Below are 23,171 nucleotides of genomic sequence, written 5' to 3'. Positions count from 1 at the left end.
ATGGATACTGAGGCTGCTGGGGGTGAAGCCATAAGTGAGGAGAGGGGCAGAATCCAAGCCCAAGCTGTGAAGGTCAGATGGGTGGAGCATGCCCCCAGAGTGTTCAAGTCCTCATGTAACACACACTATCTATGCTGTGTTCTCCTTGGGAAGGTAGAAGGAAAAGGAACTGAAAAACTGAGGAAGGAGAGAGACAGACAGGGAGTGAGAGGGAGGGAGAGAAATTCAGGGAGGACAGGGGGCCTCAGGAGGGAGCACCAATAGGGTTGGGATGGGCAGAAGGCAGGAGGAAACTATTACCAGGAATCCCAGCTGTGTGCAGAGAGTCATTGCCGGGTGACCACCCTGAAAGGGAGAGGGAGGGACAGAGGGTGGGAGAGGGAGGGTTTCAGCGGCCCAGAGCGCTAGTGCCCTCCCAGCTCAGTGTGCTGCCATCCACCCTAAGCGCAGACCCTGGCCGGCCACGGCTCACCCAGCCCTGGCAGGGAACAGAGGGGCTCTTCATGCCGACAGAGACCACATTCCGGAGGCAGAGGACGCGTGGGCCACAAGGGCCTCAGACAAAGAGGCCTTTTGGTGGAACAACCGTGGCATCTTTATTTAACAGGGAGCCTTGAGGGGAGCCGCGTGGAGGGCTCGTCCTGATTTCAGGCTGACAAGAGGCTCTCAGCCCAGAGCAGCTTCCATCAGAGCTGCTGCCAAAGCTCAGCTCTGGCCAAAATCATTTGGCAGGAGAGGGTGGTGCTGAGCAGTGAGTCCCCGCAGCCTGGGCTGATGATGGCCAGGGCCAGGGCACCCCCAAGCCCAGACGTTCTGAGAACAGCAGGGTAGGGGCCAGATAACAGGCATATCAGGGTTAGCAACCCCAGCTTAGGTCTAAAATTCTGCCATGAGACATTCATATGTATGCCATGTGGTGGTAAAGTCAGGGCCTCAGAGCCTCAGGACCTCAGGGCTGCAGGCAGATGTGCGTTTGGGTCCTGGCTCTGCCATTTATGGGCTGTGTGAGGCTGGATGCATTACCTGCCCTCTCTGAGCTCTGGGATGCGATGTGGCACCTACCTAGCTGTTAGGAAGTTAAGTGAGATGAATACGAGAAGCCTAGCACAGTGGCTGGTGAAGAGTACACTCAGTAAATGTGTACTTAGTAAACTGTGTACACAGGGGTCAGTGAGCTGGCTGAAAGCAGATCTACAGAAATGGCATGCAGAAAAGGGCTGGGGTAGTGGGTACCTGGGTCAGGGGGGACTAGTAATGATGTGCTGAAGAGCCATTCAGGTTTTGTCATCAGTTAACCCTGCCAGCTTCCCCTCTTCCAGTCCTAAACTGTCCTGTAGTCTCCAGCTCCTACCCCTCAAGACCATTTTCTGGGGGCCATGACATGAGCTACCACTTAGCACCGAGTGTCATCATGGCCAATGGTGCAGGTGTAGACAAGGGAGAGGGTGGCTGCATTGTGTGTCTCTGAGACCTCCACTCAGATACGGTGGGCACAAGTCTGGTCTTTGCACATACAAGTGGCACAGGAGGGGGCCCAGGCAGACTGTGCTCAGACCCTCTGCTTCGAAACGGTCATCCTCCACAAAGCCCACCACTCTGGGTAATGCCTGCGTCAGGACAAAAAGCAAAGCTCTGCATTTGGCAAAACACCACGGGAGTCCACTCTTTACACAGGCTCGATTGCTCCTCTCTTTTCAGCAGCATCACTTTATTTTCTTCGTTTTTTTTTTGTTTGTTTTTTGTTTTTTTTTAAATGCTTCTTCCTGCACACTGATTTTTTTTTTTTTTTTTTTTTAAAGCATCAGTTTCTAATCCCTGGAAATCTTATGGGTAAAAGCCCGGCTGCTCTGGGTGGAGTTGGAGGTGTGGCACAAGGGGGCTGGCATCCTGCCCCTTTGGCGTCCCACCCGTGTCCTTCCAGCCCCACCTCTGGGGCTGCCTCTAACCTGCCTGGACTGTTCTTCCTAGGTCACCATCTAGAAAGCTGGGGTTTCACTGAACTTCTGAAATCAGAGTATTCAGAACACATGGGTTTTCTTTTTGACGGATCTGAGCAGTGACTCCCCTTGAAATGTAAATGGTGTCTAATTCTTGGTAGTAGTTTAAGCCATTTCACAAGGGATCTTAGTACATCAGGGCCTGGGGGATATGTCACTCTCTGAGGAAGTTCTATTTACTTGTGATCTTTCCATCTTGTCATCAGGCATTGGCTGGACACCCCCTTAGGGCTGGGCTTCCTGTTTATTAGTGAAGACACAGAGATGACAAATGTGGCCCTCAAGGAGCTCGAAGTCTGGGAGAAGACAGACACACAGAAGTCACCCTCCCGCAGAGGAGAAATGCGCAGACTCGGGGTGGGCGCAGTCCTCTGGGGGCAGAATGGCAGGAGTGATCAGCTTTTCCTGGGGAGTCATGAGGCTTATGGAAGAGCTCACTGTGGAAGCTGAATGTGCACCCAGGCAGCGGACCAGCGCAGGCTCAGGGGCGCAGGCCTGGCTAGTCGAGGATGGCCTCGTGTCTGCTGAACTAGACTGCGGGGTATGGAAGAAAGAGGTAGGAGCTGAGGCCCCAGCAGCACTTGGAACCAGCCCACAGAGGGCCTGGCTGAGGTGTTCACATATTCTCAGGGGCAGCGGGACTCCTCTGAAGGAAGCCCGTTTTTATTTTGAAATAGGGTCTCACTATGTTGCCTAGGCTGGAGTGCAGTGGTGTAATCATGGCTCACTGCAGCCTCTGCCTCCCAGGCTCAAGTGACCCTCCCACCTCAGCCTCCCCAATAGCTGGGACTATAGGCATGCACTACCATGCCCAGCTACTTTTAGTATTTTTTGTAGAGATGGGGTTTCACCATGTTGCCCAGGCTGGTCTCGAACCCCTGGGCTCAAGCAATATGCCCACCTTGGAAGGCCACGGTGGCTCACACCTGTAATCCCAGCACTTTGGGAGGCCAAGGCAGGCGGATCATGAGGTCAGGAGATCGAGACCATCCTGGCTAACGTGGTGAAACCCCGTCTCTATTAAAAATACAAAAAAATTAGCTGGGTGAGGTGGCAGGTGCCTGTAGTCCCAGCTACTCGGGAGGCTGAGGCAGGAGAGTGGTGTGAATCCCGGGAGGCAGCACTTGCAGTGAGCTGAGATTATGCCACTGCACTCCAGCCTGGGCGACAGAGCAAGACTCCATCTCAAAAAAAAAAAAAATATATATATATATGCCCACCTTGACCTCCCAAAGTGCTGGGATTACAGACATGAGCCACTGTGCCCAGCCTTCTGAAGGTCTTTAAGGAGAAAAGGGACATGATCTGCTTTATCTCAGCCTAGAAACTCCTCCTTCTCCTGGGTCTGTCAGGGAGATGGTGAGATTCTACTACCTGGGTTTCCCCAGAGCACCAGGCCACTCAGGAGGCCCCTCATGAACAGATCGGCCTTGGCCTCTGCCTAAGTCTCCCCATTGGCAAGGCCTCTCCTGGGCCAGGTCTGCTTTCAGAACAAGGACCATAAGAACAACGTTACTCCCCCCAAGGGGAGAGCCAATGATTGGCTGTGGCAGAAAATCCCAGGTGGAAGGGAGAATACCTGGGACTAGGAACCACTGCCATGCAATAGCCTCAGCTTTCAAGTCTGGGAAGTGGGAATAAAAATGAATGAGTCTGCGAGGTGCAGAGGGGAGGGTCAGGGGATCCTTACCCTTCAGTGCTGACCTCTTGTTGGGCTCAGACTTCCTGCCCCTAAGTCACTCAGTCCCTCTTCCCTCCTACAAAGAAAGCTGTTGATCCCTGAAATCGAATGTGTCATAGACAGACAAGTAATAGAAACAAGCTCAGCTATTTGGGCAGCAAAAAAATTCTAGTCGTACCAACCAGGAAGTGGAGACTTGTATAAATGCCATTAACATGTCAAAGGGTGAGTTGATCATTCTCGAACACTCTCTCACACTCCTCTCTGAACCCCTCCCTAGAATATTTATTTTATCCCCTGGACAAATACTGCAAACATGTATTTCACCCCTAGGAATGGGGTAACTAGAGCCACTTAAAAAATTGTGAGTCCAAGCCTCTATGGTAGAGCTTACTCTTGTTAGTCTGATGAAAGTCTTCAACTTGTTGAGGTCCCAGACCATTAAATATTAACTGCATTACCATGTTGTCCTTTAAATTAATTTATGAAGTTAAAGAAATGCCTTTGGAACCCCTCTTCATAGACACCTGACCCTCAAGTGCCACATAAAACGATCACTCAGTCGGCATGTGGTAAATTTTCCATGATTCCCATCCAATCTGCTGCTTATATGTTAAAAATTAACACTGAGATTGGGCTGTGAAACCGCCATTAGGTGGTGGGACTGGCTGGCCAGCAAGGGCAGGGAGCCTGAAGTCTGGGGAGGTCCACTGCATGGTCAGACTTTCCATGTCTGAGTCCTTGCAGGGAGCCGGCTGCTCGGTGTGCAGAGCCAGCTGCACAATTTTGGGTGCATGTGAATTCCTATCAAACCCCAGACTCTGAGCCCACATTGTCTAGCAGGTCCAAGGAAGATGGCCAGTCAAGCAGGTGGGCTATGCAGGGCACTGTAAGTAGAGACTCCAGAGGTTCCAGGCAGTATGTAGACAAGGGCAGGTAGAGACAGGGGAAGGGCTGGCCGTGGAGCGGACTGCACACGGCACTGGCTGTGAAGCTGGCTGGGGTTGGCAGTGATGCTGAGTGGCCTGTCTGGAGGCAAGCTGTGAAATGCAAAGCTGGGTGGCAGTGGCCATGGACTTGTCCCTAAAGACCATTCCAAGGTCAGTGGGTTTCTCAGACAATCAGACCACAGATCCCAGCTTCCTAGTTCCGCAGAATTAAAGGTCACTCTGTACTGCCCCACCCCCGCCATTCTCAGAGTAAATCACTGCCTGTGAGATAGATGGCTGTCTGCTTGGTGGGCCCATGGCCCCGTTCCTTGTCTGGCTCTGGGCAGCTTCCATCTGTGCTAATGAGGTTAGGAGGCCCCTCCTCTTGCAGACCCCACTTCAATGGCTCCCCTAGCTACCCACGGCACACTGGAGCTCCAGAGCCCCTCTGAATCAGGAGTCCTGTTCAAAGCCTGATCCCAGGAGATAAGATGCTATCACTTCCTCCTCCGGATGATCCAGCAGACAGTATTTCCAAGGAGCCCAGCTGCAGATGCCTTGGGCTGGCTAATCGGAGCTATAAATCCCAACAGGAAAAGTCTTCCTCCCGCCCAATGCCCCCTCCTCCATTAGCTTTGCCCATTTATTTAACTTCTTGAGAAAGGAATAAAGAGAAATAAAAGCTCAGGCTACAGCCATCAATTTAACCAGAAACAGTGAATGCCCGTTAAAGAGAAAAATGAATATTGGTCTGAAGCAGAGAAGTTTCTAGCTTAAGGGAATCCAGCATTGGGGCATCCTTTTAAAACAAGGCAGAACATGTGATCCAAGTATAACGTGCACAGTCACGAAATTCAAACTTCAGTTTAATGGAGACTACATTGTCTTTTCTTCCTATAGGCTTGGGAATACCAGTTAATAAATTTAGCATGTTGGTTCTTATTTAAACATATTTATTTATTTATTTATCTATTTATTTATTTAGGGACAGGATCGTTCCCTGTTACCCAGGTTGGAGTGCTCACCGTAGCCTTGACCTCCTGGCTCAAGCAGTCCTCGCACCTAAACTACAGGTGTGTGCTACCATGCCTGGCTAATTTTAAACTTTTTTTTGGAGAGGTGAGGTCTCGCTATGCTGCCCAGGCTGGTCTTGAACTCCTGGCCTTCCTGCAACAGCTCTGTATGAGGACACTGTGATATACATTCTTCCTACTCAGTCCCCATGTGAGATAGTGTTTTTATATTCATTTTACAGCTGAGGAAACTAGGGCTCAAAGAGGCAAAGCAGCTTGCCCAAGGTCACATAGCTAGTAAGTGGGCACCGGGATTCGACTCCAGCTCTTCTCCTTCTGACACTCTAATACCAGCACTTGTGAAATTTTATACATTTGCCACATTATAACACATTATACCACATCTTCTCAAGATTTTTGAGTCAGGAACCACAGTGGGTTTCATTTAACTACGAAATTCTAGCTCTACTGAAGCCAATGGTGCCCATACAAACATTAAATTATTTCATGTTTGCTTTTTTATTTGCTTGTTTTTATTTTTTATTTGCTTTTTAACTTTTTATTTGCTTTTAATAAAGCCTTTTCACCAGCCTGGGCAACAGAACGAGACCCTCTCTCAAAAACGTGTTAAAAATATGGCTGGGCGCGGTGGCTCACGCCTATAATCCCAGCACTTTGGGAGGCCAAGGTGGGCAGATCACTTGAGGCCAGGAGTTTGAGACCAGCCTGGCCAACACGGCAAAACCACATCTCTAATAAAAATACAAAAATTAGCCAGGCCTGGTGGCACGCTCCTATAATCCCAGTTACTCGGAAGGCTGAGGCATGAGAATTGCTTGAACCCAGGAGGTAGAGGTTACAGTGAGCCGAGATGACACCACTGCACTCCAGCCTGGGCGACAGAGCAAGACTTTGTCCCATCAAAATAAATAAATAAATAAATAAATAAATAAATAAATAAATAAATAAAATTTAAAAAATAATAAAACGTTTTCATTTGCTAGTTTATTTAATACAAATTGTTTGCCCTTTGTAAAAATAATAACAAAAGCATCTGCTGAATGCTTCCTCTGAGCCAGACGCTGTGCTGTTGCCCTTACAATGTGCCAGCTCATTCCATCCTCCTGACCACCATGTGGAGGCACCCTGTGTGTTCTTCTCCCTATTGGACGGATGTGAAAATAGAGGCTCAGGGAAGTTCAGCAACTTGCCCAAGTTCATGAAATTAGTCAGGGCTTCCAACCCGGGAAGTCTGGCCCTCCAGAGGCCATGTGCCAAGGAAACTGAGGGCTGCTCATCCCCTGGTAGCCACTCATGCTCACTGCAGGAGCACTGGGCTCTAATCAAAGACAGACAGGTGGGCTCTGGCTCATGACACTGCTGTCCTTCTCCTGCCTGCTCTTTGGCACTGGCTGTGTTAATGTGCATGTGCGTGTGTGTTTGTGTGAACACCTGCATCTGTAAAGATGTGTATATGAACATTTGTAGTTACCAAGATTTAGGTGAATAAACAAATGTGTACTGCTGATGCTATTGAACTGATCCCAACAACATCCCAACAGGAATTCAAAGAAATAGTTCTTCTATGTCCAGCAAAATCTCACATAGAGAAGCAAGCAGCCCTTTGGAAGGAGGCTCTTTGACTTAGCTCCCGAGCTCAGTTCACTTCCCAGAGGAAGTGACTTCAAACAGTGTTTTGTAAACATGGATATGTCCTGACAGGCACAGAAGCTTAGCTGTGAACCCGAGGTCCTTGGGTCCCAGAGGGTGGCCCAGCTACGGAGTGATCCCATACCCACCCCTCTGGCCAGGAAACACCAGGCCTCAGGAGGGTTCTGTACAGCAACCTTTCCTCACAGATGGACACTCAGGCAGATGGGCCCCTCCCCCCGCCCTGAAGCCCTCCCCGAGCCCCTCCTCCAGCCCCAGACACACTCTTACCCGGCAGTATTCATCGATAGGCTTCAGTCTCTTCACAGCTACATCCCGGATGTGGCTTCTGCGGAAGAGGATCTTGCCTGGAAGAGAGATACTCATGAGTGGGGGATTCTGGCTAAAACTGCCACAGCGACCTTCTCATTTCCCTCTCCCTTGGCTTCTCAGCATCTCAGTCCAACACTACCTGCCACCATCTCAGTCCATGGTCAAGGAAACAAGAGAGAAACAGTCACCTTTCCTGGAGGGTAAGAGGCGCCCTAGGCTGAGAGCCCAGGACCTCTCTGGCAGGTGAGGAGCCCTGGAGGCTGCCATCTTGGGATTCAATGAGCGACTTGGCCAGGCCACCTCGCCTGGATCTAATGGCAGGATCAATGAATGCCCGGAGTGGGTGCGGCTCTCAAGTGACCTTGCAAATCAACACAAAGTAGAGCCCAGCCCACATGCTACGCTTTGTTTTCAGGCCCATCCCTCCTTGAGAAATCGGCATTCGTTCCTGCCAGCTGGGCAGGAATTCCTATTCTTAGTTTAGGTGGGTGGCTCCTTCCAGGGCGGGCACAAGGCAATACCAAGGGAAGCATGGCTGTCCCAGCCTGACTGTTCCCTGGCCTCTCTGCGCACAAAGCCTCCAGTCATACAGGCTGCTGCCAGCTGGGCTGGGACACCCCTCTACAGGTATGGGCAAGGCTTACAGGAAATGCCAGCCCCTCAGACCTTCCCAGCTGGCTCTCCCAAGTTGGCCACATTCAATCATAACAAATGTATCAAGACATAGTTCTTTTCTAGTCTGAGAAATTTAGAATCTGAACTCCTTGGTCTGATGTTCAAGGTCTTACACAACTGACTTCTGTGCCAGGTGGCTGTCAATGTCTAGGGCCAAAGCCCCCTTTTCAGAAGGTGTTCCTTGATTGGCTGAGCGGGGAATAATGTCCCTCTTTCCAGAACATCCAAAACACGTTATCCATTCCTAGGCTACCTGCCACATTCTGCTGTGAGTTATAGCACTTGTGACTCATTTCGGGGCCCATGAGCTTGGCACATGATGAAGTGCTCACCTGTAGCTGTAACAGGCATCTGTTGCCTCAGTCTACCTAATTTTCCCCTGGAGAAGGCATCTTCCACTCCCAGTCCTTGTGGTGTCAGTAAGTCTAGCCACAACCCCTAGCAACAAAGGTAGCTACAGGATGCAGCCTAGTCAGCCACAGTCACAGTGATTGGCTCAGCGGTGGGGAGGGACCTGATCCGGGCCAATGAGAGTCAGCCCTGAGACTGCTTTTTCCCACGGTTGCTAAGCTGGCAGGATGAAAGGCTGGCACCTCTAGTGGCCTGAGAAGCAAAGGAATGAGAGAAAGGAAGGGTGCCTGGCACAAGACAGGTGCTTGGTGAAAGCTTCTTGAGTGACTGAAAAGCCGAGTGGAGAGAGGGAGCGACAGAGCCCTTTGACATTATTTCAGCAGCTGGATATGGGTAGCTGTTCCTAAACTAGGGTCGACCTGGTCCTTTTCAGCTACATAAAACAATACCATTTTCTTTTTCATTTAAATGAGTTGGAGATGGGTTTTCATAACTTGAATTAAAGGAGACCCAATTAAGATCATTTCCATTGCATGTGAGCAGACGGGCAGACTGCTCACGAATCCACGCCAGCTGCTTCTGTCAAGGTCTGAGTCTCAGAAAAGCCATCACCTTGATTTAGATTATTCCCCTAGATGCAGCCCCAGAAATAAGGATTTGACTTGTTTTGGAGGCGATCCCAAGAAATATCGTTAGGGGAGTGGGACAGTAAGGGCAGGGAGGGGAAGGAAGTGTTATCAGGCCAGTTAGTCGTGGTGGGCAACTAGAGCTCAATTCTGCTGGGAGTGCTCCAGGAGATGACAGAGAAAGTACGTGACACGTAGAGGCTGGAGATCTACCCACCAACTCCCTGTTTGTCACTGAGGACTGCCTCTGAGGGCGTTAACTCTAGCACGTCTGGCTGAGTGTGTGCCCATGGCTAGACAAAGCCCTGAGGTGGAGAGCCCCCGTGGCTCCGGTGAGCAGCCTTTGGTAGGCAGAAGTGAACAGACAGGGGACCCAGGGGCCATGAAAACCACAGCTGCAGCCATCCCCGACTTCCCTGCCACCACAAGCATTGGTCGCCAGCCCTGCCGAAGTCAGACAGTGGAACGTGTAACCACGTCCTAGCGCATGTGACCTGCTTCCTGTGGGTGTCTCTCATCTCTCCACAATGGCTCTGCAGCTCACCCCTCCTGTCTGCCCCTACACTCCATGTAGCACTAGGCTTTGCATTCAGCAGATGCTCAAGAAGTGCTTGCTGGGTCATTCTTGTTCCTCTCCTGGACTCTTGCTCAAGCTCTCCGTCGTCGTCTTCTCTCTGAAGCCAGAGAGCCGGGCCATCTCCCTGTCAGATGGACAACACTGTGCAGACAGACGACATCATCAAGATGAAGCGGCTCTGCTTTGCGTTCCTCTCGAAAGGAGATAAAACGTGATTTATCCAGACACTGGCGACGCCGCTGTTCCTTGGGGGAAGATGTCACAGATTCGGTATTCCCTTGCCTCTTTGCCTCCTACCCTTTTTTGGTTGCCTGTCGCTTGATTGCTCGCATGCCACAGGCTACATGTGTGAGGCCAGGGGGAGGCTGTGTAAAAATAAAAACATGAGGAGACTTAAGCTCAGGACTGCCAAGAAGATGGGTGGTCCTGGGGCTGGAATTCTGGGCCTTTCTAATGAAGGCAGTTGTCTGTCAGAAGCTGAGTGATACCCAGACCCCATGACACCTAGGGTCCAGCCATATGAGCAGGGCCCTGAAGGACCGTCTGAGATACAGAGGAAACCCGGGGGACCACAGGAGGGTGGGGGCAGGGCCCACAAACCTGCATGGATCAGGGCCTCAGCCTCCAAAAATGGCACTCCTGCCCTTTCTCATCCTGTTGGGGGACAAAAAAGAAAAGAGGGAGATGGGAAGGTAAATGGGGTTCCCCTCCCAGCCCCCAATCTCAAGGTTAGCCAAAGCTCTGGCTGAGGCTTAGATCATTCCTGTCCTAGTTGCAGAGAGAACTCTAGAACTCTTTTTTTTTTTTTTTTTGAGATGGAGTTTCGCTGTTGTTGTCCAGGCTGGAGTGCAATGGTGCAATCTTGGCTCACTGCAACCTCCACCTCCTGGGTTCAAGCAATTCTCCTACCTCAGTCTCCTGAGTAGCTGGGATTACAGGCATGTGCCACCACACCCGGCTGATTTTGTATTTTTAGTAGAGACGGGGTTTCTCCATGTTGGTCAGGCTGGTCACAAACTCCTGACCTCAGGTGATCTACCCGCCTTGGCCTCCCAAAGTGCTCGGAAGAACTCATTAAAAAAACTAGTTAAGGAGCACTGAGGCCTCCACAGGTGTAGGAGATCCAGAGAAGGGAGGGATAGGTTGGGGTGGTGAGGTAGGTGAGAGGGTGCTGCCTGACCCCTCCCCATGTTGGCCCCAAGCACAGGACCCCGCCCTGCCCCTCCAGCCTGCAATCTGAGTGAGGCTGTTAGGCCACTGCACCTGGAGCTGCCCAGTCCTCCCCACCAGGCTCCTGGATCTGCTGCTCACTTGCAAGGTCAGAGGAGAATTTCTGCACAAGCCAATTCCCAGTTGAGTTTTTGGAAGCCCAATGGGGCTTCCCTCTTTTTCCCGCTGAAATCCTTCAGAAGCAACGTTTTCTTTTCCCAGGGCTTTGGCACAGTTGGCCAGTGGGGGAGAGAGGGAGGGAGGGCCTGGAAGGGATTCTCCGGTCTTGACTTCTCTGTTAGGAATCCAAACCACACTCTGAAAGCCAAAAGGGGGAGAGAAAAAGGAGGGGGAGGAAAATCCCCATTAAGGAAGCCGAGACCACAGGGCATTAAAGGCCTCTTGTAAACGTAGTGCAGCCCGTTGACGGCGGGGCTCAGCTTCTGCCAGAGCCTTCGAAGCCATCCAGATGCCGCCCTAGGAATCTTATGAGCATCGCAAGGAAGATTGCACGGGGCCTGAAACAGACCTAACTCATCAGGATTAACTCAGTCTTGAAAGCGGAGAAGAAGCTGTGTAGCTACTTCCAAGCAGTAACTGGAGGTTCTTCTTCCTGCCACTCTGAGCTGGGCTGGGGTGAGACCAGCGGAGGAGTGGGGGCCTCCGGTAGGAGTCCTGGGTTCAAGTCCCACCCAGGCCACAGGCTGGCTTTGTGACCCTGAAACAGGCCCTTTCACTGGGACTGCTGTGTGCTCATCGGGGGCCTGGGCTCTATGGCCGCTCCCTCTGGAAGCCCTAAGACTGATTTATAGTGGGGATGTTAGCAGGCAGAGGAGGAGGGAGGAAAGGGTTAATGGTAGCTAAGAGCTCAGCGCACACCAGGTGCACACTAAGAGCTTTTCACTGAATTCCCTCCCTTCATCCTCACAACAACCTTGAAGCAAGTACTTTAACCAGGCCCATTTTGTCCTAGAGGAGATGGCAGCTCAGAAAGGTTGAAGGACCTGTCCAAAGTCACACAGCTATCTAGTGGCTGAGCTGGGATTTCAACCTGGGGTTTTAAAGCTTAGAGAGTTGGGGGGAGCCGTGATCTTTGCACTTGGATCATGTAAAGCCTTGAGAGCCACCGCGAGGACTTTCGATTTTATTCTGCACGTGAAGGGAGATGAGAACAGTTAAACCCCTAGACCAACTACAGCCTCCAGGGCTCTTCTTGGGAAAGTGGTACCTATGGGATGGACTCCCATGAGAGCCAGGGAGTGGGGCCCTTGACAATAGAATCACCAGACACAGTACCACTGGCCAGGGTCCCCACACCAGCCATGAAGAGTTTGGGAGCTACCTCCATGAACTAGGACCCATTTGTAGAGGTAATAACAGGGCACTGATTATAGGCGCCATAAGAGAGGGCTGGCCTCGGGACCTCTTCTGGTCTGAGCAGGCTGATCTATTTCTGGCAGCCTCTCCTCTTCACACTCACAGTGTCTATGCATGCGTGTACAACTCCTTCTTCCCTGTCTTTCTGCCACCTGGAACACCATTCATTCTTGGAAGACTTCCTCTTGCCTTTCCTTCTTTCCTTCCTTCCATCCTTCCTTCCTTCCCTTGATCCACCCAGAACTGTCTTGATGGAGGCCTGCTGTGCTGGGCTCTGTTCCAGGTGCTGGGAGCATTGCAGTGAACCAGACAGATGAGGGCCTTGCTCTCAGGAGTTTACCTTCCAGTTGGGAAGGGAGTGGGCATGGGAAGAAGGCAGTACACATTTTCATACCTAGTGAGTAATTTGGTTACACTTCCATGTCTTCCCCCACCTTTACAAAGATAATAACACAGGGCAATGTGAAGAGGGGTGCCTGGAGGGAAGAATTCAGAGAATGGTCAAGGCATCTTCTCTGGGCTTCAGTGGAGACTTCAAGGAAGAGAAAGAGCAGCTATGCAAAGCTCTGGAACAAGCGGGCTTAGCCAGAGGGAACCACCACAGCCAAGGCCCTGGGGCAGAATGAACTGGACATGATGGAAGACAGAAAAGAGAGGAGCCTGCAGCCACAGAAAAGAGTCTGGTTTTATTCTAAGTGCCCTTGGGCCTGCCTACTCAACCCTCATTCTGTCCTTAAGGCACCGTTCCATGCTGCCTCCCCCATGAAGCCTTCCTTGAATGCTTGTCTGGCCCTTCCTTGCCAACCTCTAGGACCCTCTGGCAGTCACCCCACTCTGGCCCTCTGGCCCCTGCTGTCCTAGAGAATTTGTCAGGAAGCGGCCCTCCTCAGCGCCCCTCTCACCTTCTCAAAGGGTCCCCTGATTTATAGCAACAGGGTCAGCAGCCCCTTGGGCTCAAGGAGGGCCAGCTCCTCCCAGCCACCCTGTCCTCCAAGGACACAGATGCTCACAACCCCCTCCCCTCAATGCAGCCCAGAGAGGCCAGGCTGTCGAGGGAGACTTGCCTAAGAAACAGGGGAGAGCACAGGCAGGCCTGGAGTCCACAGACCGCACGGTGCAGAGGCCTCATGCTCCAAGCACAGCCCTCCTGCCCTTCTAACTGGGTCTGAGAACAGAAAGGAAGGTGGGATGCAGTTGTCACCTAAGGTCGCTGGCACAAATTACCACAAACCCAGTGGTTTAAAACAACAGGAATTTGGCAGACCATGGTGGCTTATGCCTGTAATCCCAGCTGTTTGGGAGGCCAAGGCTGGAGGATCACTTGAGCTCAGGAGTTCAAGACCAGACTAGGCAACATAGTGAGACCTTGTTTCTACAAAATGCTAAAAAAGCACCCAGCCAGGCATGGTGGCGCACGCCTGTGATCCCAGCTACTCAGGAGGCTGAGGTGGGGGGATCGCTTGAGCCTGGGAAGTTGAGGCTCCACTGAGTTGTGATTGTGCCACGGTACTCCAGCCTGGGTGACACAGTGAGACTGTCTCAAAATAAACAACAACCCAGGAATGTATTCTCTGCCAGTTCTGGAGGTCAGAAGTCTGAAATCAAGGCACCAGCAGGGTCACGCTCCCTCTGGAGGCACCAGGGAACATTTTTCTGTGCCTCTTCTAGCTTCTGAGGGCTCCAGGCATCTCTTGGCTCGTGGCAGCATCACTGCAATCTCTGTCTCGGTCTTTACATGGCCTTCCCGTCCCATGCCTGTGTCTCATGTCTCCTTCTGCCTTTCTCTTATAAGAACACCTGTCCCTGAGTTTAGTGCCCACCCTAAAGCCAGGACGATCTCATTTCAAGATCTTTAATTACATCTGCAAAGACCCTTTCTCCAAATAAGGCCAGATTCATGGGTTTCAAGGGGTTAGGACTTGGACATACCTTTTTGGGAGCCGTTATTCAACCTACCGCAGGGTGGTTATGGGAGAGTCACAGGGTAGACCAGTCACCTGACAGGGCCCTATAGCCCTAAGTGGACTTCAGTGGCCCTGAGGACAGGGGTGGTTTCTACACTCCCTGAATCCCTGGAAATGTCTGGCATGGCGCTGGGTGAAATGGATATGGGTGCAGCCTGAAGCCCTCATGGGGGACAGGGGAGCATCTGGACAGAGCAGCTCCGGGGTCTCTGAGCCTGACAGGAGAGAGGCAAGCTGTGGGGACCTGAAGCCAAGGGAATGGGGGAGGCGGGTCCTTCTCTGGTTTTGAGGGGTGATGTGACACCCAGGAGAGAAGAGGCGAACAGATTTCCCAGATGAACTGGAGGAAAGTAGATGTGAGGATTCCTAGAGGGAACCTCCCTCCCCCGACAAGGGTAACATGCATGCTCGTGGGGTGGTAAGACACAGGCAATGCATCTGGGAGGAAGGAGGAGAGGTTCAGTTTCCTACTCCCACAGCTCTCTGTGGTCCTGAGACCTGACCACGTCCCTGTGCAAAGTGGGCTGGGCCAGCCAAGGACCCCATGTCCAGCTGCTCTCATCAGGCGCCTCCATCCATGCTGTTTGCTGACAGATTGATGAAGACAAAAGCTCTTAAATGAAGGGCCCTGGGCAGAGGAGGGCAGAGAGAATATAACCATGATTCCACTAATGGGGCTTTCTTCGCCATGAAAAACAAAACACAAACGACCCCTCTTTCATTCTCAGTCTGTTTGATTTCAGAGAGGCTGTTACCAACCCCCAACTCACAGAGTCACTGAGGCTCGGTGATCCAAGCTGGTCCAAGGAGAGGCAGACTGGGACTCTTTTTTTGTTTGTTTTTGCGACACGATCTCATCTGCCCCCCAGGCTGGAGGGCAGTGTCTCTATCGTAGCTCACTGCAGCCTTGAACTCTGGAGCTTAAGCGATCCTCCCACCTCAGCCTCCCAAGTAGCAGGTGCACACAACACCCAGCTACATTCTTATAGCGATGGGGTCTTGTTTATGTTGCCCAGGCTGGTCCCGAACTCCTTGCCTCAAGCGATCCTCTTGCCTCAGCCTCCCAAAGTGCTGCGATTATAGGCCTGAGCCACTGCACCTGGCCCAGGCTGGGACTTTTGATGGTTTAAAGCAAGCAGACACCAAGAGGGTGTGCCCTGGGCCATAAGAATACCCAACTCTAAAAACAAGCAAACCAACAAACTCACAACCTACTTCTTTGATGTCTGAGACTGCAGAATCAGAATTTAGTTTCTTCAAGATTTTGGTCAAGATATATAAACTTCTCCCTGGAGAATGGTACAGTGAGCCGTATTAACCATTCACACCTAAGTATGAGCAGGCGCCGGCTTCTCACTCAACAACAGGGTCTCGCTAGGGAAGAGAGCAAAGAGCACAGAGGCCTTGATGGAAGAGGATGTAATGGGCAGGGGAGAAGAATGGCGAAACAGCCTCTGCTGGCTCCCCTGTCTTCCTGAAAGCTGGCCCTGCCCTTGACGTTCAGCTGTTTCCTGACCATGGGGCCACTCAGCTTTCAACTGGGTTAGCCCTGCCTAGGCTAGGGTGGGAGTGGCTGATGGGCAGGCCCCTGCTTGTCTTTTTAAGTGCTGCCCCTGAAACTCACATGTCACCTCTCACTCTCTGCAGCCTGGGGACTGCAGGTCACCTGCTCCCCTGCTGGGCTGCCTCCAGCTTCTGGTGCAGCTGAGATGACATTCCCAGAGTCTACAGCCTTGTATCTGGCTCAGATCTCACCCTGACACCCAATCCTGCTTCTCCACTTGCAACATCTGGCTTTGTTGCCATTTACTTGGGCTGGGGGAAGGCAGGAGTGAGGCCTAGATGCTGAGGCTGGAAGCAGTGGCCACATGCAGGTTCCAGAAAGACACAATTCCCATGGCGAAGGTCAGCAGCCCAAGGCATACTGACGCCATGCCCTGAGTTCTGGCTCCCATGAATCTCTCTTTAGAGCCAAGACGCTGCCTCTGGCTTGAAGTCTAGCATGGTAGGCATTGGTAGGTTTTGCCTGCCAGCTTTTAATTATTACAGTGCCCTAATTTTCTTTTGGGAAACAATCCCTCCTTCATTCTCAGTCCATGGGATTTCAGTGGGGCTGATCCCATCCCAAAATCTGGGGCTGATCAGTCAGTACAGTCCAGCCATGGGCATGCGACCCACGCTGGTCCAGTGGGAATCGGCCTGGGACTACTGCTGGGACTACCAGGAAGAGACGTGTTCTCTCTCTACAGTTGCTGCTAACTCATAAATGCCAAGCCCCAGGCTGCTAGGAAGCATCTTTATGTATCTCTGTTACCATCTGGGGGAAGCCTATCGGAGAATTAAGTCAACAGAAAAGAGAGCAAAGCTGAGGGCTTAAGAGACACGTTTTGGTCCCCTAGATCCAGCTATGCCTGAAACCATTACTCTTGGTTTTCAGTTATGTGAACCAATAAGTTTCCCCTTTTTTCTTAAGCCGGATTGAGATGGGTCTATTTCTTGTCACCAGGAGAGCACTGACTGGTACATCTGGCTCTACCAGTTACTGTTATGTGACAGGGGATGAGTCACAACCTATTTGAATCTCAGTTTCCTCAAACTGCAAAATAGGGGGCAGTGATGTCTAATGCAAAGGACTATTGTGAGGAGCCAGTGAATGAGTCTGTAAAAGCATTTAACACGGAGGCCGGCCCATGGTAAATGGTGGACAAATGGGATCTCTTATGAGTTGACACTTCCAGGTCAAGTAAGTGGGATGGGGTGGGGTGGGCCCTGCCTGTCTCCTTGCTGGCCACGTGGAATCCAAGTACCAGAAGCATTTCCCAGGCACCCAGTCCCTCCACCTGGCTTCCCACCAACGCCAAACATGAGCTCCCCTCAGCCTGTGGCTGCCCTTCCTGATTCACCCACCCCATAAACACATCTGTGTCTCCCACACAGCTTCCGTTTCTCCAAGCCCCAACTCAGAGGGCAGAGGACTTGACACAATGGTGAGGAGGTCGATTATTCATTCCACCTGCCTCCTGGGGCATTCTAGGGTGACTCACACAGGTGTGTCTCCCCGCTCCAGCACTCCCCACCCCCTCTCCCACACACCCAAGGAAACACACTTGCAAAAGCCCACTGCGGTTCACGACAGAGCGGAGCCTTCACCCTCCTGCAGCCACGGCTTACTTGTAGAAAGCATCAGCGCACCTTGGAGGGAAGAGCAATCTCCCAAATTCTGGTTCGGAGGTTCCCATACCCAGCAAGCAGAGCCAGGCTGAAGGGAACAGTATCTTTCTCTCCCTCACCCCAGGTGGGTCCACTGGAATTTTATGGGTGTCTGCCAGTGATAAAGCACCTCGTCCTGGGCCCATGGAGGGACTAACACATCTTTGCTGAACCAAAGGGAATGGAAGTCTTTTTGAGCAGCATTCTAGAGCAGTGGGACCAGAACCATTTCTTTCTTTTTTATTTTTATTTATTTATTTATTTATTGAGACAGGGTCTTGCTCTGTCACCCAGGCTGGAGTGCAGGGGAGTGAGTGATCTCGGCTCACTGCAACCTCCGCCTCCCGGGTTCGAGTGATTCTTCCGCTTCAGCCTCTGGAGTAGCTGGGATTACAGGCGTGCGCCACCACACCAGGCTAACTTTTTGTAGAAACTGGGTTTCACCACGTAGCCCAGGCTGGTTTTGAACTCCTGGGCTCAAGTGATCCTCCCAGAGTACTGGGATTACAGATGTGAACCACTGTGCCTGGCCTCAGAATGATATTCTCAAACCATAACTCTTGCTTAACCCTTTCAGTGACTGCCCAGGGCACTAAGCATAAAATCCAAACTCCCTTCTGCGGCCCTCAAGGCCGGGCAGGATTCGTCTCCTGCCTCTCTCTCTGCCTGTCCATCTCCTGTCACTCCGCCCACGCCACAGACACATCCTGCTCTTCCCCACCTCAGGGCCTGCGTGCTTGCCGTCCCTGTTTCCGTGCACTGTTCCTGCTGCCCTTTGCCCAGCCATTGCCGTGCACCCCTCATCGGGAGGCCTTTGGTGACCATGTGCCCTCTCTCCCTGGCCTCTGTTGTTTTCCTCTGAGATTCTGCCACCATTGCTAATGATCTTCTGAACCTGCCTCTTTACAGCATTCCCTCAGGACAGAATGCAAGCTTCCTGTGGCCAGTGAAGCCCAGGAACTTATCCTCAGGGCCCAGCACAAGGACTGGCACACCGCGACTTGGTGAACAGCGAGTGGTGGGACCCTGACCGCGCCTTGCTGAATGGTGAGTGTGAGTGTGTGTTCACACTGGCTTGCTCTAGGCTGTCTCTCATGTACACACCCCTAGACTCCTGGCAGACTAGCAAATACAGCTCACCCCATATATTAGGGATGGCAGCTTCAGCCAGGGCTAGGGAGAAGGGTGGATTCGCCCTCCAGGACCCAGACAGAGTGGGGCCAGAGTGTGGTTAGTTCAGAGGCCGGCATCAGGGCCAAGCTGTCCCCCCTCCATGTGGGCGTGAGTGTGGTGGGCGTGGTGGGCAGTGGCTCTGCACCCTCCCTGTGGGAGCTGGGAATAAAGGGCCCCATTCAGCCTGTGCAGTCTTGGCTCCTCCCTCCAGGGGAGGCTGCCCTCAGGAAAGACGGTGGGACGCTGGGCAGAGCTTCCCGGCAGCCTCTCCCTGTGGCATGGCCCACAGTGTGGGGTGCTGGGCGAGGGGCACAAGGCCTCTGGGGCTCAGAGAGACACCGCAGAATGGCCCACCCAGATGAGGAGGCTGTGGGGCAGGCAGATAGAAGTCCTGGGTTGCAGTGATGATGCTGAAAGACGCCCACTTACTTCTGAGGCTCTGAGACAGAGGAAAAGCCGCAGGATGCAGAGGCCCCTCGGTAAAGGGCCCAAAACCACAGGCCTGGTCTGGGCAGCCACAGGGGAGTTTGCCTGGCTCTCTTGGGATGGACACTGTCCACTAAGGCCTGCTTTCACTTTATTTATTTATTTATTTATTTATTATTTTTGTAGAGATAAGGTCTCACTATGTTGCCTAGGTTGGTCTCGAATTCCTAGGCTCAAGCAATCCACCCACTTCAGCCTCCCAAAGTGCTGAGATGACAGGTTTAAGCCACTGCGCCTGGCCCAAAACCTGCTTTTCTTGAGCTTTGGCTCTGTTGGCAAAACTGAGCCCAGACAGTCAACTCTCTTCATCAACCTCCCACCAGCATTTTCTGTGGTTCCAACCCTCTCCTGCAAGGATGGTGACAGTAACATTAAGAGGACGTAACATTCATTGAGCCCTTGGTATGTGCTAAGCCCTGTGCCATGTACTTTATATTTATCATGACAGTTGATCCTCATAACAACCTCTGAGCTACGTACTGAGTGCTGTTGTTATTCTCACTTTACAGATGGGTAAACTGAAGGTAAGAAAAGTTGAGTGCACTGCCCAAGGTTGCACAGCAAGGAAGTGGGAGAGCTGGGATTGGGTGTGCCACAGTCTCTTTATTTGGGCAGACTAAACGTGCCTACACTCCTAATGATTCTGTTATCTTCCTTCCTTTCTCTGAGCCCCGGGCTGAGCAACCTGTGGCCAGCCTTCCTGACAGGGTACATCTCAACCCTACCCCATCCCCAAAAGAAGGGCCAACACGCAACATCCATTCACTCCCTCCCAAATGCTGGCACTGTGCTGGGGGCTGGGGTGTGATGGTGATGGTCCCTGCCCTCGCAAAGGACACTGTGTGTGGGTACTGCGCTGTGATGTGTCGGCTGTGATAGGCACATGCAGGAGGGAGACAGGTCTGAGGAAGTGGTGAGAGTAAGCTGGGCAAAGGCGAGCGGGAAGAGTGTTCCAAGTAGAGGGAGAATCTGAGCAGAGGCCCAGAGACTGAAGAGACAGGCACATCTGAGAAGCTGAAGGGAGTCCAGTGGGTAAGTGCATCAGGACGCATGCCGGGAGGTCCCTGGGGTGGGGTTATGAAAGGTGCCAAAGAGACTGAATGGCCACACAGAGCACACCAAAGCCACTACAGTTGCATATGCAGAAATGTCTGAGTTCCTGGACCTCCAAGGCCGAGGACCATAATGTTCACGCTGAGAAGACACCAGAACCTTCAGACCCTGTCTGAAGCCCTTCTTCCTGAAGTCTTTCTTCTTCTTCTTCTTTTTTTTTTTTTTTTTTTTGAGACAGAGTCCCACTCTTATCGCCCAGGCTGGAGTATGGTGGCATGATCTTGGTTCCCTGCAACTTCTGCCCCTGGGTTCAAGTAATTCTCCTGCCTCAGCCTCCCAAGTAGCTGGGACAACAGGAGCGTGCCACCACACCCAGCCAATTTTTGTATTTTTAGTAGAGATGGGGTTTCACTATGTTGGCCTGGCTGGTTTCGAACTCCTGACCTCAGGTGATCCAACCGCCTTGGCCTCCCATGTAGCTGGGACCACAGGTGCACGATGCCATGCCCAGCTAATTTAAAAAATTTTTTGTAGAGATGGGGGTCTCTATGTTGCCCAGGCTGGTCTCGAACTCCCAGGCTCAAGTGATCCTCCCACCTTGGCCTCCAAAAGTGCTGGGACTGCAGGCATGAGCCACCGTGCCTGGCCTTTTATTATCGTTTTAAACTGCTCATTTTGGGGGAAGATTTGTTACCCAGGTAACTACTACAAAGCCTAACACTCCTCTTGGGAGGACAGGGTCCCTGCGTTACCTCAATTAGAGATATTTGGAACATTGGTAATGAATGAAGTTCCTAAAATTTGCCCAGACACTCTGAATTCAAGTGGAAGGGGATGGACAGGGCGAGAGTCTGCCTTTTTCATGAGCCCCCTGAGCGATTCTCATGTACCTCTGAGGCTGAGAATTACTGAGAAACTAATATCTTCCAGACCTGGGGAGGCTCAGAGAGTTGATGGGATGGTCCCTATTCTACACACAAGCTGAGGCAGGCCTGAGCCTAGAACCCAGCACCTGACTCCTGGGTCAATGCTCTTTCCGCCGTGTCCATTCAGGTTGCTTAGTTGAGGGACACGGGCTTTTTTTTGGTTTCTTTTATTTATATTTAAAATCTGCATATAGCAAAATGCTACACAGCCAATTGTTTGTTTGCTTAAGAGCTTGCTTTGCTTTGCCTGTGAACAATTTTGTCAGCACCACCCACAATGAGGGCCTAATGCTAAGCAGGGTAGGGCAGTGCTAGGCCATGCAGAGAGGCTGGCACTGCCACAGAACACTGTAGCAGGAAAGGGACTTTTTCTACCACTGAGATGTCTCAGCTCCAGGCATTTCCCCCAGACCAACAGAATGCAGAGTATGTAAGGCAGAGAAGATGAATGAGGATAATAAGGGAGAGTATCTTTAACCCTTGTCAAACTGTCACCCTAGTAGGTAAGAATAATATTCCCACTTTCATTTGTATAGAACTCTGTGGCTTAGACAGAATTCATGCATGATCTTATTGAATGACTTTTGTAGACTGCAAGATAGATAGGTCATTCAGTCTCATGCTACACATTTATTGAGCAGCTACTACATACCAGCTAACACTGTAGGCACAGGGGATATATAGATTTGTTTCCTTGCTTAATATTTATATATGTCTACTATGTGCCAGACTATTTTAAGCATTTTACAAATATTAACTAACTTATTCTTCCCAACAGCCCAACAATATAGATACCATTATTCTTCCCATTTAACAAGGAAATTGAAGCACAGAGAGGTTACGTAACTTTTCCAAGGCCAAACAACTAGTAAGGAGCGCTATGGGGATCTGAATCCAGGCAATCTGGCCCTAGGTTCCACCCTGTTAACCAATATAAAATGAGATACAGTTCTTGCTCTTCAAAATCTCCAGCTTTAAAAATCCTCATGGGCACAGATGAAAAAACTAAAGCTCAGAGATATCTTCTGAATTTCCCCAAGTCACATACTGCTGGGATTAAACACCAGATCTAATTCCAGGCAGTGTTAAGGAAGGTTTAGCTAGAGATGGGTGCAAGAGAGGCAACAAAGAGGGCGTTTCTAGAGTCCAGAAAGAGACAGGGTTTCTCCAAGCTCACTGGCAAGTTGGAAGCATCCCAAGAGACACCAAAGCAACTGAATAACCCGTACTCCCTGTCCAGGCCCTCATGATCTTTGACTGTCTGCTGCCCAGCTGGTATTCATGCCTCCTGATATTTTGGGGCACTGTTATTTATAGACCACGTTTCTATTTATATTTTCATTGAATTCCTACTAACCCTAGCTGATTCCCCGCCTCCCTAAACCTAGACAGGGGAGGATAAGAACTCTTTTTCACTAAGTCAGTGAGGGTCAAAGGTGAAGGTCAAAGTCTTGGCTGTGTATGCAGTCTTTCAGCAGGAGCCCTTTGCAGGGAAACATTTAGGACAAGGGGGCTTTCTCTGCCTTCCAAAGGAAATGGAGGAGTGGAATAGGGGAGTGGGAAGGGCACAAGCCTGGCCTTATACAAAGGCAGCCACGTTCTGCCAGTACAGTGGGATTTGAGGCAGGCCTACAGGACTCCTGTTCTCCTAAAATGTTTTCCCCTTTGCATGATATTCCATTATTAGGCGTTTATCCCTTTGGTCTTAATAGCTATTAGATCACTAAATGTTGGGACTATGAGAAAACCTAGACAGCATCAAGTCCAGTCCTTGTATTTCACAGATGATGGAACTCAGGCTCAGAGAAGGGCTGTGACCTATCCTTATGGGGGATCCTGAACTAATAAATACAAATCTATTACAATGCACAGAAGAACAACCTAATGTTGGATAAACTGCTGTCAGGCACAGCAAAAGAAACGGGACAGCAAAGCAGACCC

At 51.2% G+C, this 23,171-nt stretch overlaps 1 protein-coding gene across 8 annotated transcripts in view; it reads right to left on the bottom strand.

Annotated features, from left to right (window-relative positions):
- SH3PXD2A (SH3 and PX domains 2A) overlaps positions 1-23,171 on the bottom strand; it is a 255,824-nt gene that overhangs the window by 130,516 nt on the left and 102,137 nt on the right. For 6 of the 8 annotated variants that reach the window (XM_017944296.3, XM_003904217.4, XM_017944298.3 and 3 more), the window contains one exon: positions 7,562-7,638. In XM_017944296.3, the coding sequence (XP_017799785.1) occupies positions 7,562-7,638 (77 nt within the window). Of the gene's footprint in view, positions 1-7,561; positions 7,639-8,610; positions 10,620-23,171 lie in introns of those variants that run through there. The other 2 variants (XM_017944300.3, XM_017944301.3) reach the window with 2 other exon arrangements.

The sequence above is a fragment of the Papio anubis genome, chromosome 11, assembly GCF_008728515.1.
Source record: "Papio anubis isolate 15944 chromosome 11, Panubis1.0, whole genome shotgun sequence".
In the NCBI taxonomy this organism is placed as follows: Eukaryota; Metazoa; Chordata; class Mammalia; order Primates; family Cercopithecidae; genus Papio; species Papio anubis.
The sequence above is the reverse complement of the archived record's forward strand: the minus strand, read 5'-3'. Positions and strand labels throughout refer to the sequence as shown.